The sequence below is a fragment of the Sciurus carolinensis genome, chromosome 8 (genome assembly GCF_902686445.1).
Source record: "Sciurus carolinensis chromosome 8, mSciCar1.2, whole genome shotgun sequence".
NCBI lineage: Eukaryota > Metazoa > Chordata > Mammalia > Rodentia > Sciuridae > Sciurus > Sciurus carolinensis.
In genome coordinates, this window is record NC_062220.1 from 859,278 (window position 1) to 876,215 (window position 16,938).

A 16,938-nucleotide genomic window follows, 5' to 3' on the forward strand; every position below is an offset into this window, starting at 1 on the left:
TCCAAGACATATTTCCTCTTACCAATTTAGATTGACCCTTTTTATTAAAGTTTTATTTAATTCACATGAACCGAAAGGCATTTGGATCTATCCATTAAATTTATAAGTACTTATTTATCTATAAGCCAATTTTGATACCATGTCATGATATACATAAGAATGTATATAGTTATGACATACAACACACAGATATGCACAAATATACATGAAACAGACAGGAAACAAATATTTGGTAGCTCTTTACCAGATGTTAAATCCCTATAGGCAGGAGACAAAAGAACTGTCAGATTTAAACCCTTAAAATGAAAACAGAGACTTTCATAGATTTTTATAATATTACACAGGCATGAAAAAGGCCTCTGCAGTTGTGAACATTAGGAATAGAGTCTGTTAGTCATGGTGGATGCTGAAATCAAAGGTTCAGGTGACCACTTGTCCTCCATGGGGCAAATTTACTCCCACCATTACCACTGTTTATTTTCCCTACATAGGATTTTTCAAAGGAAAAGACTTGTATATATGGAATCTTTCCTTTGTCCTTACCTGTCCTTAGACCTAGAATTTTTATTCCCCATTTATTTGGTAGGGTCCTGTAACTGAGTCCCTCTTCTCCAATGTGTTCAACCCCCCTTATTGGTGGTCTGTTGTGTGCCCGGATTCCTTGTGTGCTCAGTACCCCTTACTGGGGAATTCTTGCACACCTCTCCATCCTGCTCTCCTGGGTGTGGTCTAGTGTGTCTGAATAGAGTTTCGACCCCCTTTTGGGGGCAGTCTTGCACCCATGTCTCAGTCACATTCACACAACCTCTGGGATGTGCCTACCACCAAGGAAGTATTTCCTTGTTGAGAGTGGATTTTCCTACCTTGGCCCACGCAGAGTTACCTGGTCACCATGATGCTTGCTTGGGCCCATTCCCCGTGATGCTGATTTTGGGCCTTGTTGGCCTCAGGGTTTCTTGCAGCACTCCATGGCCACCACAACAAAGCAGGAGGATGTGTCTCCTCTGAGCAGGAAGTCCCCACAACTCCCTAGGCAATGCCAGGATCATTAGAAATACCAGGTGCCTCAAGGAATCAAACTCATGCTTGAAAGTAGCTCAACAAGGCAGCCTTTGCTTCTGCAGAGGGTGTGCTACGAAACAAAGTCTGGCAAGCAGGCACGCTTGGGCAGGCAGTCTGCCTGCTTTTATCCCCAACACCCACTGTCCCCTGCTCTGACAGAGGAGCTTGGTGTTACATTCTATGCATTTAGCTAATTTTAAAATTGAGAAGGGCAAAGGGAAGGACTGTAGTTAAAATGGCTGCAATTGGGTCTTACATCCCAGTTAAGGCTAAATATTATATTCTGAAAATGTATCACTGGATTTTCTATTTATGTGATCATAAATCACAGTTTTATGATTTTTGCTGGTGATTTTCCTGTTCAAAATGACCCTGGGCATAGTGCCCAAGTGCTTTCTGCATCCCAAATGCCACAAGGCTGTGACAAGCCATTTGGAGAAAACACGTCAGATGAACTTCACTGAGTTACAGGGCTTGGGCTGAGTTTAGCTTTAACAACTCAACAGCTATGCTCATCCAGCTGTCTTGGGTAGAAACCCACATAAAATAAGGCTGTGTGTCAATGGCTGATGGGAAAATCCCATGGCCATGGCTGGTGGGAACGTGGCAGTGTCCCCAGGGTCAGTGGCTCTGCCAGTACTCACTGACCCGTAGAGCTTGGCCACCTGGGTGGAGAGAAGGGACTGCAGTGTCTTCAATGGTCATTAGCTAAACCCAAATGAAAATCCAGAAGTGAAGTAATGAAACCCACATCTGTCCTCGGTGGACCTAGAGAGTTCCTTACAGGCGAGGGGCCCGCTGTCTTTGGGTCTGCCTGGGTGATCTCCTTTTGGTGGGGACTCCAGTTCTTTGCATTGCATAGCTTCTTTTGCTTCAGTAGAATTGGAGTATGTTGTGCTTTATCAGCAAGTGACGTTTTCCCCAAAACCAGCTTGTCTCCCCTGTGTTAGGTGCTAAGCCTGCTTCTCAGAGGCTTTGCTAGGCATAAGCATCTCTGTTGTGCTGCTTCCTGGTGAAGCCCAGCACTATGGGGAGTGGGACCTATCCCACTTTCCAGTTGTACGAAGAACCGGAAAGGTAAGTGACTTGGTAAGGCGAATAGATTGCCTGGTGCTGGGACAGTGGTAGCCAGTGCTCAGACTTCACCCCCACCATTGTCCCCCCACCCCGCAGTAGAGGCTCGGTTGAGGCTGTGACGGGTCCTGGGGCAAGTGTTCCCTGTGAGGGGAGGCCTGACAATGGTGCAGACTTGGTGGGGACAGCTCTGCGGGCTCCATGGTGCCCATGCCCTGCTGTACCCCTGGGCTGGATGTCCATTCAGACTGGACCTTTTCCTGGGAGCCAGGATCAGACAGCAGTGTGTGCAGGTGGTGAGGGAAGGGCTGTGGCAGCCTGAAGGAACCTGAGCCCTCACTCTGTCAGAGGCAGACAGGGAGAGGCACGTTCTCAAGGAAGCTCAAGATCCCTGCCACAGAGCATATGTGTTTTGCAAGTGAAGTGGCTCATGGGATTAAGGTCCAAGGTTTCCAAGGTCTGCTGGCTGTTCCCATCAGCATTCCTATGCAGCTCTGTGCCAAGGCACAGCCAGGACCTGCCCAGAAGGTGCAGGGAGACGAGCAGTGACATCTTTGCTGATTGAGCTCCAGGTGGGGAGAGGCGAACCTGGTCCCAATAGGCCCCAGTCTGGATGCTCTTCCAGGAGGATGTGTGGGGCTCAGCACGCATGGGTACTCTTCCTGTGACAGCAGGATTGGCACTGGGAGCAGGCAAAGCCCTGAGGCTTCTCTTGTGCATCCCATAGCCCCTCAAGGAGCTGTGGCAGCACATGGGAAGGCAGGCTGTCATGAGCCCCTGGAGATGGCACCAGGCATGGTGGACCAGAAGAGCTCAGCACAAGCCACTCTCTGCACCAGCACCTGAGACCAGAAGCCACTGCTGACAGCCAGGGGGAGGGTGACTCTCAACTGACCAACCCCGGGCCAGCAGAGCCAGCAGCCTTTCTTGGGACACTGTCTCAGGCTGTTCTACTCAACTCCACAGCAGAGGGTCCCTGGAGGGGACCATCTTTGCCCTTGAATGGGGCGAGACTAAGAGTGGAACAGGGAGATGAGTGGATTCTCCCTCCACCTGCTCAGTTCCAGACCAAGAAGTCCTGACTGCCACCAGGCCACAGCCCTTCCTGATGCTCCTGGGAGCCAAGACAGCACAGCGAGGGGCCTAGTGCATGCTTCTCAGTGGCAGCATTGCCTTCCCGGGGGACACTTGGTGCTTGGGAGACAACACCCTAGTTCCTGAGAGGCCTGTAACCTCTGACAAGCTGCAGTCTGCAGGCTCACGTGCAGGGTCTGCCCAGCATTGAGACTACACAGATGGGACCTGCCAGGAGCAGTCCGAGTCTGTGGAGTTTCCTGAGGAGACAGGGTCGCTGGTGGGGTGAGGACCCACCAGGAAACCCAGTTGGGCCTCCCAGTCCTGAACTGAATGGCCTGAGGTCTTTGGATATTGAAGTATGACCCACAGTGGGTCCAGGATCCAGGGAGCCCCCTTACCAGTCTGTGCAGAGGGACACAGCAGGGTGGGTGGAAGTGAGTTTCTCCCTGCAGAGACTGGAAGCTGTGTGGTCTGTGTCAGGCAGCAGCCCTGGCAGTGAGAAGCCAGGGTGGCTGGGAAGGAAAAATCAGCCCCCTGCCCATGGGAGGGGCGGGTGGCAGTGGGACTGGCAGGGTCAGAGCAGCCTCACCTTCTGGGCCTACAGAGCCTCATGCTCTGTCCTCCTTTACCTGGGCATTTCTGTCTCTGCAGTTTTTTCTCTTTTCTCTCCAGAAGTTTCTCAGCCCATGTGAGACCCACCCTCCCTCAGGCTTATTGCTCAGTATGCTGGTGGAGCTCCCACCTGTGAGGTGTTGTCTGCCCCAGCCCTGGGGTGTCAGGGCCTGAGAGAGACGCAGGCCCATCCCCCTCCTTCCTCAGCAAGTCACAGGGAAGGTGTCAAGATTCCCATGGTGTCCCCTCACACACACCCCAACAGCAAGGCCCTGCAGGGCAACTTGTCTGCAGCAGCTGGTACTTCCAGGTGCAGAGGGTGTGGGCGTCCCTGGTGTTGAGACCGCAGATGCTGGTGAAGGGATGAGGAGGTTCTTAGAGTCCACTTCAGAGCCAGGTGCTCAATGGAGTGGTGGGACATGGTACCCCCACCAGCCAAGCTGCCTCCAATCCTAGGTAAGGAGCAGGTACTTTGTAAATGTCTCCCCATAATGATCGCTGGTGACAGACTGCTGCAGCCACTCACAACAGCTGGAATGATGCCGGGTCTCTGGGCAGGTGGGACACAGTCGTCCCTACCTCTGCTGTGTCCTTTCTCCCCAGACCTGGGGCTTGAGTGGCTTCTGTCTCACTATCAGGAAATACATCTCAGTCACTTGTCCCTAATATGCCTAGTATCAGTGCCCAAAGGCAGACATAGTCCGTCTGTGCTGTTGGGCACGACCTTCTTCTCTCTGAAGTAAGGTCAGTGCCTGCTGCTTCTCTCAGGGGCCCTGGGAAGATAAGAGAGCCTGATTGCTTGGTCCTCAGTACACCCAGCGTGTAGAAACCACCAGGTCTGGAAATGGGGGTTGGCCAGCCTGATGATGGGTGTCCCCAAGCTGTGTCTCTTCTGGAGAATAGGAGGTGGGCCCTGAGGGGTGAGCCATAGGCAGCAGCCGGAGCCTTGGCTGTTGTCCCCAGCAAGTGGGATGTTCTCTCTCCTAAGAAGCCCTGTAGGGTGATGGACGGAGGACCCTTTGTGAGGCATCAAGTGCAGCCTGCCAGTGTCTCATGTGACAGAAGAGTGGCCTGCAGCCTGGGCAAGATGGATAACTTGAGTTGCCTGGCCATAGGCCCCTGGAGGGTCCTTGGGCTGGGGGTTTTCAGGCTGGAGGTTGTTTACCGACTGAGCTGACTGTATTTGCCTAATCAGTGTTTTGTGGAAGTCAGCAGAGGCCTGGGCGAGCTCCACGCTGCCCAAGACCACCTGTTGGAGTTCTGGAGTTGGCTGATGCAGCGGATGCAGGGTCTCCTGAAGGGTCTGGGTTGTGGCAGCTGCTCCAGGTCTGAGCAGAGGTGACCTTGAGAGCAGAGCGTTCTGCCAGAGAGCTGCCTCCGTCTCAGAACCAGCTGTGGATTTAGATGCTACACACAGAAAGAGTGGAAAAAGCAGTGGGCTGGTACGCGTAGCAGGTGGTACCCAAGCCATGGGTTGGTGCAAATGGCGGCATACAGTGCCCTCCCTGTTGGGGCATTGCCAGCCTTGGGGGATGCTCAGCATCCAGCCATCATCTCTTCCCTGGACGGTGAGGGGTGGGCATGCACCGCACGCTTGCCTCTGCTGACTCCTGTGGCCTGTGTGTGTTTTCCGTGGCAGCCATGCTGTATACCCTGCGGCCTGCTGGGAGGTGTCTGTCTGCAGGGTGGGCTTGCCCCAGGGCTGTGGGAGTGCCCCAGAGGATTCACCCTGGCCAGCCCTTCCTCTCCAGCCTCTTCAGGCTGCACTGTGGGACTTCAGGCTGCACTGTGGAGGTGCCCAGGTGCCCTTAACAGGAAAGAGTGTTGTGGCCCCTCATCGGGTCGAAGGTATTCTAGATGAACACGCCTAGGATGTTCTCGGGGGGCCCTCGCACCTCAAGGCCAGGCTTGCTGCCTCACCCTCCAGCGTTGCGGGGTTGCCTGGTTCTCACTGTCTTGGGCTGGCCTGCGTCTTTCCTGCCACCCCCTCTTCCATGCGTGCTGCTGGACACCTCCAGTGTGCCACTCTCATGTGCTGTCCCTGGCCCCGGGACGCTGGCATCCAGGGCAGGCCTGGGCTGGCCTCCCACTGCCACTGCCTCTGGGATCCTCCCTAGTTTGGGGTGTTTGCTCCTGGGCCAGCTTCCCATGGACTGTGGTAGCTGGAAAGGCAGGACATGCCCAAGGGAGCACTGCAGGAAACACGGCCAGCAGGCTGCCTGGGCTGGCTGGGCGGGCAGGCACACAGACCACAGCCAGGGCCTGCACTGCTACTCTGTTGGCCAGAATGTCCCATCTGGAAAGAAGTCACCTCCTAATTGTGATCCACGGGCCACCTCTACAGAGGTCCTTGGGTGGCTGGCAGGGGCTGCAACGGGGGGAGCCTCCCTCAGCCACCAACCTGGAGTCCGTCTGCATAAACCTCAGCTCCCAGGGGCGGCCATCTGCATCCTGTCGCAGATGCCTGTGAAGAGAGGAGAGAGGAGCTCCGCAGCTGGAGGCAGCGCCGAGGGAGCAGCAGGCTGCCCGGCAGAGCTGACACCTTGAGGGGCAGTTCCTCTGTGCCTGCAGGTACTGCGTTTGCAGATGGTAAAGGAGACATGCGTTTGCACCAGCAGTCTCCATGACCCTCCTCTCTTCCTTCCTTGACAGGAAGTAAGCCCAGCCGCAGGGAGGTGCAGGGCACACGGGGCTCCCTCCCTGGTCAGCTGGTGACCTTTATGTCCGGCACTGTGTGACGGGAATGCCCTGCCTGACGTTTCAGGTGTCCCCAGCTGGGAGATACTCCCCTCAGCCTGCTCCCGTGCTTTCCTGCACTCAGTGACAGGCCGGTCCCCCAGCCACCTGTCATTCGGGGCTCTGGAAACTACTTGTCCTGCCCTGCCCCAGCTATTTACAAACAACCCTGAGGTGAGAAGCACATAAGTTTATTGCAAATCAAGACAAATAGACCTAAAAGTAGCTCCAGGGATCACGGGAAAAAATGAGGGGGACTAATCCCCTTCTGAGCTCCTAGTGAGGATCCTGGGATCCTGGGGCTCCTGGTGGCGCTGCCGGCTTAGCCCAGTCCTTGCAAGCGAGCAGCCCTTCTTTGTGCTCTTGCAGACATTTTCACATTTGGAACCTACACTTCCTGCTGTGGACCCACAGAGTCCTGCAGTACCTGGGGTCCTGTCTTGCTGGGAAGTGTGTGCATGGATTCCTTGGTTCTAGGAGACCTGAGGGACCACTTATGCCGTTAGGGGCCATAGCCCCAGTGCTGAGGTGGGCAGGACATGTTGGAGCCTTGTGACAGGGCAGATGGCTGAGGGCAGGGATATGGGTAGCCTTGAGGGGATGGAGTCCTAGTACCCTCTGAGCCTTGTCCTTGTGCTACAGGGTACCACTCAGCATGAGTGCTCCCATTCCTGCTGAGAATACTGAGGCAGGGCTGGCAGGCTCAGCAGACCCTCTCAGCACAAATGTGCCAGAGTAAGACTCCACCACATCATCACCACCATGCAGCAGCAGTGGGGTGAAGAAGAACACAGCCCGGAGGTGGTGCAGCTCAGACACCTTGCTGAGTCTCAGGGGTCCATCCAAATGGGCTCCGTTGCTACTTGGCTGGTTCCTGTGGGCATCCGCCACCACCTGAGCTCAGCATGTCAGAGACATGAATGACCAGGATGGTGTTGATCATTCTGCCTACCGACAGCTCCTGAAACCTGTGCTAGTCCACAGACGAGCTCCATGGAGAGAAGGCAGGCTTGTCCTCACCTCCTCCAGGTCCTGCCCTGACCTGGGGCATTCTTCCTCACGTGGACAGTGTGTGCCAGGGTGGGAAGGCAGCCTTGCCCTCACTTCCCATGGTTCCTGGTCCAGGGTCTTTTCATGAGGCTTTCTTCCCCCTGCGGCTAGGAGTCTCCATTGAGAGTACAGGACACTTGCAGAGAACTTTTTCATCCTTGGGAGAACATAGGTCTAAGAAATCTGAGTCCTGTCCTCAGGAGGTTCTTTAGATGAGCCTGCAGTGCTTTGGGGGGTGCCAGAGTTTCTCATGGCGAGCGGCACTTTCTCTTGGTCTGAGAAGACCCTCCGCTCAAGTGTCTTAAATCAGTCAGTTACCAATGTGTCATCCATCAGCCACATGTGTGGCCCTGGCAGGAACCACTACAAGGCTCTGGACAAGCTGATCAGCCACCAGGGAAGGCGAGAACACTCTGTAAAATAACTCATTCGTGTTCAGTGTAAGCACTAAACTTCTGGCACTCATTTTACTTGCTGGAAGATCTTGGAGAAAGGGAGAGTCCAGTGCCATCAGAGCACTCCCTCAGGAGGGAGGAGTGCCAGAACTGGGCCACGTGGGAGCTGGGCAGAGGGCAGCTCTCCAAGCTAGGGGGAAGGAGGTCACTGGCTGGAAAGCTGACTTGCATGGGAGGACACTGGGTTCTGTCACACCTGGCAGTGGGCCAATGAAGGAGGCTGGGATGTCAGGAGCTCAGCTGAGATAAGGAGACAGATTTGCTGAGTGTCCGCGCGAGTGTGGCTGCCAGGGAAGGCCCGTGGATTCTGCAGGTAGGAGAGCTGGATGCCAGGGTTACTCAGCCATGCCTTACAGTGGTTGGGGCTTGGGGTAAGACTGCAGTAGTGTGAACCTGCAGAGACGGGACGTGATGACGTTTCTGGGATCTCTGGTGGCACCCAGAGCCCTAGATGTTTCTGGCATAAGAGCTCTGAAGGGTGGAAGCAGGCCTGCTCCTCAGGGCAGGGGCTGACTCAGGGCGGATCTGAGTTCAGAGGGCAAGACATCCCTGAGAAGTCCAGCAGTGACATCAGCGCAGTTGTCCCCTGCCTTGCCACAGCGAGCGCCTCTGCCCACAGAGGGCTCATGCCCTGGGCAAGCTGGCCGGGAGGGCAGACCTGCAGTCCCCCAGAGGGGAACAGGGCTTAGAGTAAGGGATGGTATGGGAACCCACGGATGCAGGCAGGGCTCAGAGGAGGAGCTGGTCCGATGCCCCCGTGAGCGGGCCCTGGGAGGATGCCTCTCGTGGTAGGAGCACTTCCCAGGACAGTGTGTGCTTCAGGAGCAAGACTGGAAAAGGAGCAGTCTCCGCATCCAAGGAGAATGCTGGGGCAGAGGGCATTCCAGGAACACATGCTGAGGCTGTGCTTAGCATGTCCGTGGTGCGGGTTGCTGCCAATGGGCACTGTTGATCAGTAATGCTTGAATTCTTAAATGTTCTCTTCCAGTGTCCTGGGACCAGCAGTGACCTTCAAAGTGAGTTCCAATGTCCAAAACGTGACAACTGAAGATGTTGTGAAGGCCACAGGTAAGGCTTAGCACGCCTGGGTGTGCACACACACCCACTGCAATGAAGGTGGAGAGGGCCGGTGGTGCAGAGCGTGGTGCAGAGCCTCGTCCCTGGGAGTCTGAGGCTACCAGCGTCAGGATGGATCCAGGGCCAGTGCCACCTGAGCCTCGTTGCTGAGGTTTCCATGATGAGTGGACTTGGCTTCGACAGGAAAGGAGACCTTGGATTGAAGAGATCTGGAAAAGTGAGGGCTGGAGTGCCACATCCCAGTGTGAGCAGAGACAGGACTCCATGGGAGCTCTCTGCTGGGCCAGCTGCAAGCTGCTGTGAGCAGGGGCCTGAGGTGGACTCTGGAGGTGACAGCTGGGAAGGCTCCTGTTAGGACCCCAGGTTTCTGGGCATTTCTGAGACCTCTTCTCCAATGGAGTAGGAGTGGCCTTGGCCATTGACTGGTGTTTGTTGTTGGGGGAGAGGGCAGCACTCCTCTGCCAGCCTCTGGAGGGTGCAGTGCGGATACAGTCATGGACTTTGTGCTGTCCCAAGTCCTTCCCTCAGCTGGACTAGGTCTTGTAGAGGATACCCGGGATCTTCTAGAGAGGAGGGTGCTGGGGATGCTGGGTCACCTGGGGGTGAGGGGAGGCATGGTTCTCAAGAGGCCAGGCTGCTGCCCTGGCTGGGCGAGCAGAGCACCCTCGGCCCACGTGTCACTCAGTATGTGGACTGCTCTGTAAGGCTTCTCCAGGGCCAGTTGTTTTGGTCAGAATGGTTCTGTGCTACGTTGTGCTGGATTGCAGAAGTCTGGCAGATTTGAGCTTTGTGGAGAGCTGGCTCCAGCCCTGTTCTGCATTCATTCGTGTTGTGAGGCATTGGAGCTGGGCAGAGCTTGTCTCTGCAGCTGAGCAGTTTCACCTGTGCTGGTAGAAGGGTTGGGAGATGTCATTCTGCACACTCTGCCACCTGGCAGTAAGGAGAGCATCTAGATCACATGTGTGGTGCCTTGGCCTACGTGGGTCTTGGCACGCTGAGGACCAAACAGTCCTCAGGACTCTGTCCCTCAGCTGGCAGTTTGTCCCACTCCAGGAAGCAGTCCATCTGAACTTGGGTCTGTGGGACCTGGGTGCCACGGCGGACAGGCTGGAAGGCAGTGCTTCTTCCATCTCCTCGAAGCCGTGACAACATGCATGCAGACAGTGGCCCTTCATTTACTCATTGCTTTCTCAGGGAAATGAGGTTGAGTACTTGAAGTTCGGCTTCTTGGTCATTCCAAAAGCATTCATGTTGTGCACTGACGTGTGGACTTTTTGTCTTGAATTGACAGTCTGTCAGCATTTGCACTTGCTAACTCCAGTGCATTTACACTGATGTGTAGCTGTGACAGCTGCAATGTTTCTTGCTTCGTGTACACATGCAAAATTGTTAACAGACATGCACAATTTAAGAAATTAGCACCTTTACTATTTTGAATAGTGTTATAGTACTGAGAATGTACTTGATGCTATATGAGCAAGGTTCTAAAAAATTAGACGGAGGCCTTCAGCATCTTGTAGTCTGCAGGGTAGACACCTGTGTGTGGTGGGCACCTGATCTCTGCTCAGGGAGTGTGGATGCCAATTCACCAAGGTAGTCAGTCTCCTGTGGAGGTGATGAGGAGGAATCTGGACTCAGGAGGAAAGTCCCTTGTGGTTTCAAAGGTGAAGTGGAATCCCGCCAGTGTCTCTGCAGGCTGCCCGCCCTGTGCTGGTGTGGGCACACTCTGGAGAGATGGCATCATCTGCATGTGACATTTGATGCAGCCTTCTGCTGGAGTGTAGGGGTATTATGGGCTGCCTATAGCCATTCAGTCCCACTGGCCAGACAAAACTGCCCTTTCTGACTCTGCTTACTTGGGAGTTTATTCTTTAATAGTTTACTGCTCATCGAGTACTGCTTACTTCTTTCAAAGAAAATGCAGTCAACTATCTTTTAGAACAAGTGTTTGTTTGTGTTCCTCCTCTCCTGGAGGCCCTTGGTGACCTGGTGGGTTCCCCTGTGCATCCCTCCTCTCCTGGAGGCCCTTGGTGACCTGGTGGGTTCCCCTGTATGTCCCTCCTCTCCTGGAGGCCCTTGGTGACCTGGTGGGTTCCCCTGTATGTCCCTCCTCTCCTGGAGGCCCTTGGTGACCTGGTGGGTTCTCCTGTGCATCCCTCCTCTCCTGGAGGCCCTTGGTGACCTGGTGGGTTCTCCTGTGCGTCCCTCTTCTCCTAGAGGCCCTTGGTGACCTGGTGGGTTCTCCTGTGCGTCCCTCTTCTCCTGGAGGCCCTTGGTGACCTGGTGGGTTCCCCTGTATGTCCCTCCTCTCCTGGAGGTCCTTGGTGACCTGGTGGGTTCTCCTGTGCATCCCTCCTCTCCTGGAGGCCCTTGGTGACCTGGTGGGTTCCCCTATGCATCCTTCCCCTCCTGGAGACCCCAAAGTAACCTGTGGGTTCCTGTGACTTACTGCCAAAAGGTGCCTTCCAGCCCTGCCCTTTCTCCTCCAGAGTCATGTCTGGCATCTGTAGATTTCATCCTTCTACTCTGTAGAAGTTGCGTTTGGCCTTTGTCTCTCTGTGGTGTGTCTGACTCATTTGCTGACCAGCCAAGAGCTGCCTGTCCCTGGGACAGAGTGAGGTGGAAGTGGTGGTCAGCCAAGTACTGGGATGTGGTTTTCCTGTGTGCAGCAAGGGGGCTTCCTCCCCTGCTCAGCCCCTACCCTGGATGCAACCAGCTGTCCCCAAGCCTTTGACATGCAGACACCACGAGCAGGCCCCCTGGGGATGGTGCAGGCATTATCTGCAGAAGCACAGCCAAGACTCTCTCCTGTTAAGCCTGCTTCTAAAAAATTACGAACAAGAGTTGTATAAAATGCATACACGATTTTCATAGGTTTTCATAGAATGAGCTCGAGGCATTTTTGTCAAAAGGACCTGTCAGAAACATCAGCTAACCTCACCATGGACTGTCCTCTGGTGCTCTGGGAAGCTGCTGAGGGACTCTTGCTCTCAGACCTGCACAAAATACCTCCGGCAAACTGGCAGAGGCAGCAGCACAGGGGCCCTTGTGTCCAGTGCCTGGCACTTTTTGGGGCACCCAGAGGGCTGTACTGGGGCAAAGCTCAGAACCCCATTGTGCTGCCAGATGCTCTGTGGCTGCTGTCCTGCCTTGCTCTTGTGCCCTTAGCTACCATTTCTGCCAGCTTGGACACTGACCCTGCTTGAGGCCCTCCTCTGGGTCAGTGCCCTTGGGGCCTTCCTCGGCAGAGGACGGGTGACAACGGGGCGGGCCCTGGGCTCCTTACCCTCTGGGGTTCCTCTGAGTGCTCTGTGTCTCCGGCTCCCTGTAGGGGTGACCTCTTCCCTCACTGTGACTTGCCCGGTGGTGCTCTGTTTTGTGTCCCTTGACTTCCTGTCCCCTCTCCTCACCACTCCAAGCATCCCCCAAATAAACTACCCCCCAGATCCTCATCCAGGTCAGGGCCTTTTGCCTTGCATGACTTGAGAAGCCACTGGATGGCATGGGCTGATTCCGGAAGGCCCTGTTGCCCGCTGTGTCGAAGGCAGCAGTGGCAAGTGGGCCACAGGAAGGGGGAGCAAGAACAGAGGCAGGAAGAAGGCTCTGCAGGAAGAAGGCTCTGCAGGAAGAAGGCTCTGCAGGAAGAAGGCTCTGCAGGAAGAAGGCTCTGCAGGAGTCCTGTACAAGCTGAGGACTGGGGGGCAGTGGCTGTGTGGAGATGCCGGGACTCCGGATGTATTTTAAGAGGTAGCTGACAGTGTGCAGAAGTCAGGGACTGCCCAGCAGAGGGAGGGCTGGAGTTCCATGAGCCTGACGGGGAAGGCGTGGGAAGAGGTCAAAGAGGTCTTGCTTTCCCGTGTGATACAGGTCACCCTTGAGGTTCCACCACCAGGTTTGTGTGCAGGTTTGCACCTGTGCTTGTGGAGAGGCCCCTCACACGTGGGGACAGGGCCAGTGCTGCCAGCATCCTTGGAGGTCACTGCAGGTGGAGAGGTGGGCTCAGAGTCTCACCCAACTCACCTCTCCCCTTCCTTTCTTCTTCACCTCCCTCTGCTCCTTCCCTCCTCCCTGCACAACGTGGGCTGCAACCTCACAGAGCTCTTCCTGGGGAGGAGGGCTCAGTGCTATACCAGAGATGGGACTTCCCTCAAACAACAGCGTCCTGGCTTAGTTGGGGTGTTTCCAGGAGGAAGCAGTTCAGAGGCAAGTCCAAGTTATTTTACCGAATGGGAACGGGGTGCCACTGAAAGGTCTCAAGGGAGAGCAAGGAGTCTGTTTGCGCTTTAATGTGTCTTCACGTGCTTCTCGGCTTCCGTTAGAGTACGCAGGGGCTTCTGGGAAGATGGCTTGGAAGGCACGCGGGATGTGAAGAGGGCATGACTCCATAGACGGTGGATGGTGGAGTGGGGCAGTGACAGGGGCCAGGTCGACACGGATGGGGACAGAGATGCTGGGGGCCCAGAGATGTGAGTGGGGGTGGCAACCTGGGTGAGGATGGGGATGGTGACATGGATGGGGACAGTGACGTGGATGGGGATGGTGGCAGTGGCGAGGGCGGGGAGCTGGTTGGGGGATGCTGGGTAGAGGTCACAGGTCTCGATGGTCAGTGTGGTGTGAGGAGTGTTGGGCGCAGTTCCTGGCTGGGTGCCTGGGGTGTGGCTGTCCCTGCTGAGACAGGAAGCCCTGTGATTGGCTCCTCAGGTGGGAAGTCTAGCTCTACCACTGGGGCCCTGGAGGCATCTGCAGGGGATCAGGGTGTGTGTGATGTGGTTGGGAACCATGCCCTCAGCCATGTGATGAAGGCGTGGTCACCAGCCCAGGCTGCTGTCAGGAGTGGGAGGCCTATTTGGAGGAAGTCGGGTCACTGGGGTGTGTCCTTGAAGGGGATTTCAGGCAGGACCCTTCCTCTCTTTTCTTCCTGGTTGCCGTGAGTAAACCACAGCCAGCCCCGGGAGCTCGGACCAGCTCCTCCTCGGGAAGGAGCCTCCGACTGCTCCTGTGTAAGTGGCGCTGGAATCCTGGTCTGGGGCACTGTCATAGTGGACTTGGGCCTGTGCGTGGCCACGCAGCCAGCAGGGCTGCTCTGTAACTGTGTTGGGGTCTGGTCATGGGGTGTCACTCACTTCTATCTAGAGAGTCTCTTCCCCACGCTGAGGGTGTCTCCTCTTCACCACCCAGGACCTAAGGGTGCTGTTGGATCAGAGACTGACCAGAGAATGCTGGACTGGCTGTGGTGGTTGGGCACACGGGGAGGCACTGCCCTTGTGGGAGCTGAGGGGTAGCTGTGTCTGGAAACGGGAGCCCTGGGGGCGCAGCAGCTTCAGGGACTCACCCTTGCCCAGCACTCGGCCAGCCTGCTGTGCCCTCTGCGCTTCCTTTCTGAACAGCCCCCCAGCTGTTTCTTCTCTTTGTCTATACACAGTGATGTTTCTATTTCTCTCACCCTCTTAGCAAAGAAATGGAAGTGCAGTCACCCCTGATTAGGAGGTGGCTCCTCTCCCAAACAGGGCTGCTGCTCCGGGGCAGCTTTGCAGGGACTGATGCTGCTTAACCATAAGCCCCTGAGGGAGGAAGCACAGAGCTGAGGCGGTACAGTCCCACTTGCAGGGCGGGAGACTCCCCACACATGTAGCAGTACCTGTGCCCTACAGGCAGGGTCAGCTCCCAGCAGATTTCCCTCCTCAGCAGGCTCAGCAGGCTGCCTCTGTGAGCCCTTGTAGAACCTTCTGGGAGTTCCAGAAACACCAGTCACCAAGGCACCTGGACGAGGGGTACAGAGGACAGGGGTGACCACGCTGCATGCAGGCCATGACTCCACGTGCCTCTAGATGGGTTTCCTGTGCCGCTGCAGGCATGTGTGCCTGGGTGCCCTTAGCGGCTTTGGCTCCAGCTGCCATCAAGCCATTGCCCTCATCCCCAGCCTTCCCAGAGCCCATCCAGTACTTCTGCAGGCCAGGACATAGGCTACTCTTGACAGTGCAGGGCTGTCTCCTGCTGATTGGCACTTGAGGCAGGAATTGGCCAGATGTTATGATAGGAGAGTGCAAACTTCTGTTCTACCAGCTCATCAGTGTCTGACCAGGGCCTTGGGGCCCTCAGAGGCCCAGACTTTATGCAAACTGTGGCGTTTCATATTGACGGCTGTGGGCACCCTCAGCCACCTGTCAGCGAGGTACAGGTCCTCAACAGGGTCAGCTCAGAGCCAAGATCTGTCAGAATGGGACAGGCATGGTTCCCTGAGTATTTGGGACCAGCCTGAGGGCCTCTGGCCCTTAGGACAGAAATGCTGCAAGTGTGTGGGGAGGTTTTGGTATGAGCAGATCTCACTCAGCCAGCAGTCTGAGGCTGACTCTGCTTCCAAGGCTGGTTTCTACCCCTTCACCCACTTCTTCCTCCCCAGTACAGAGTCACAGCATTCAGGGCCCACCTGTCTGCACAGCTCCTCTTCATAAGAACATGCTGGTGGCAAGTGTCCTGGCAAGCCTCCAACCTCCCTGAAGGGCAGCACTGCGGGCAGCTGCACGGTATGGAGGTGAGGAGGATGATGCACCCCAGCCGGGCCTCACAGGGCTCAGCCAGGCCTCACAGGGCTCAGCCAGGCCACAGGGCTCAGCCAGGCCACACAGGGCTCAGCCAGGTGCACACAGGGCTCAGCCAGGCCACAGGGCTCAGCCAGGTGCACACAGGGCTCAGCCAGGCCACAGGACTCAGCCAGGTGCACACAGGGCTCAGCCAGGCCACACAGGGCTCAGCCAGGCCACACAGGGCTCAGCCAGGCCACAGGGCTCAGCCGGGGCCACACAGGGCTCAGCCAGGCCACAGGGCTCAGCCGGGGCTCACAGGGCTCAGCCGGGGCCACACAGGGCTCAGCCAGGCCACAGGGCTCAGCCAGGCCACACAGGGCTCAGCCAGGTGCACACAGGGCTCAGCCAGGCCACACAGGGCTCAGCCAGGCCACACAGGGCTCAGCCGGGCCACACAGGGCTCAGCCAGGCCACAGGGCTCAGCCAGGTGCACACAGGGCTCAGCCAGGTGCACACAGGGCTCAGCCAGGCCACAGGGCTCAGCCAGGCCACACAGGGCTCAGCCAGGTGCACACAGGGCTCAGCCAGGCCACAGGGCTCAGCCAGGCCACACAGGGCTCAGCCAGGTGCACACAGGGCTCAGCCAGGCCACAGGGCTCAGCCAGGCCACACAGGACTCAGCCAGGTCTCACAGGGCTCAGCCGGACCTCACAGGGCTCAACTGGGCCTCACAGGGCTCAGCCAGGCCACAGGGCTCAGCCAGGTCTCACAGGGCTCAGCCGGACCTCATAGGGCTCAACTGGGCCTCACAGGGCTCAGCCAGGCCACAGGGCTCAGCCAGGCCACAGGGCTCAGCCAGGCCACAGGGCTCAGCCAGGTGCACACAGGGCTCAGCCAGGCCTCACAGGGCTCAGCCAGGCCACAGGGCTCAACCAGGCCACAGGGAGCCACCCTTCACCTCCTCGCATCCCTCCTCTGTTTGGGAGGCCAAGTGGGGGAGCGCATACTTGTTTTGGGCTAGGCGTTTCCTGGCTGCCGTGGGGCCAGCTCCAGTCCCTCCAGCCCCATCTAGGGCATCCTCTCTGCTAGTTCACCGCAGCTGAGGGTGGCCGGAGGGAAGATGAAGGGCACAGAGGTGTACTGACCTCACTGACAGGAACACCTAAGTCGTTTGCTGATCTTCTCCTTCATGCTAAAGAAGCGGAAGGCAGGGCAAAGGGACGGAGCCTCCGGGCAGGCTGGGCTCTGCCGCAGGCTGTACCCACCAGGGG

At 56.6% G+C, this 16,938-nt stretch overlaps 1 protein-coding gene across 4 annotated transcripts in view; it reads left to right on the forward strand.

Annotated features, from left to right (window-relative positions):
• Positions 1–16,938, forward strand: part of Ptprn2 (protein tyrosine phosphatase receptor type N2) — a 743,280-nt gene that overhangs the window by 364,215 nt on the left and 362,127 nt on the right. For all 4 annotated transcript variants that reach the window (XM_047562250.1, XM_047562251.1, XM_047562253.1 and 1 more), the window contains one exon: positions 9,055–9,134. In XM_047562250.1, coding sequence (XP_047418206.1) covers positions 9,055–9,134 — 80 coding nt within the window. The remainder of the gene's footprint in view (positions 1–9,054; positions 9,135–16,938) is intronic.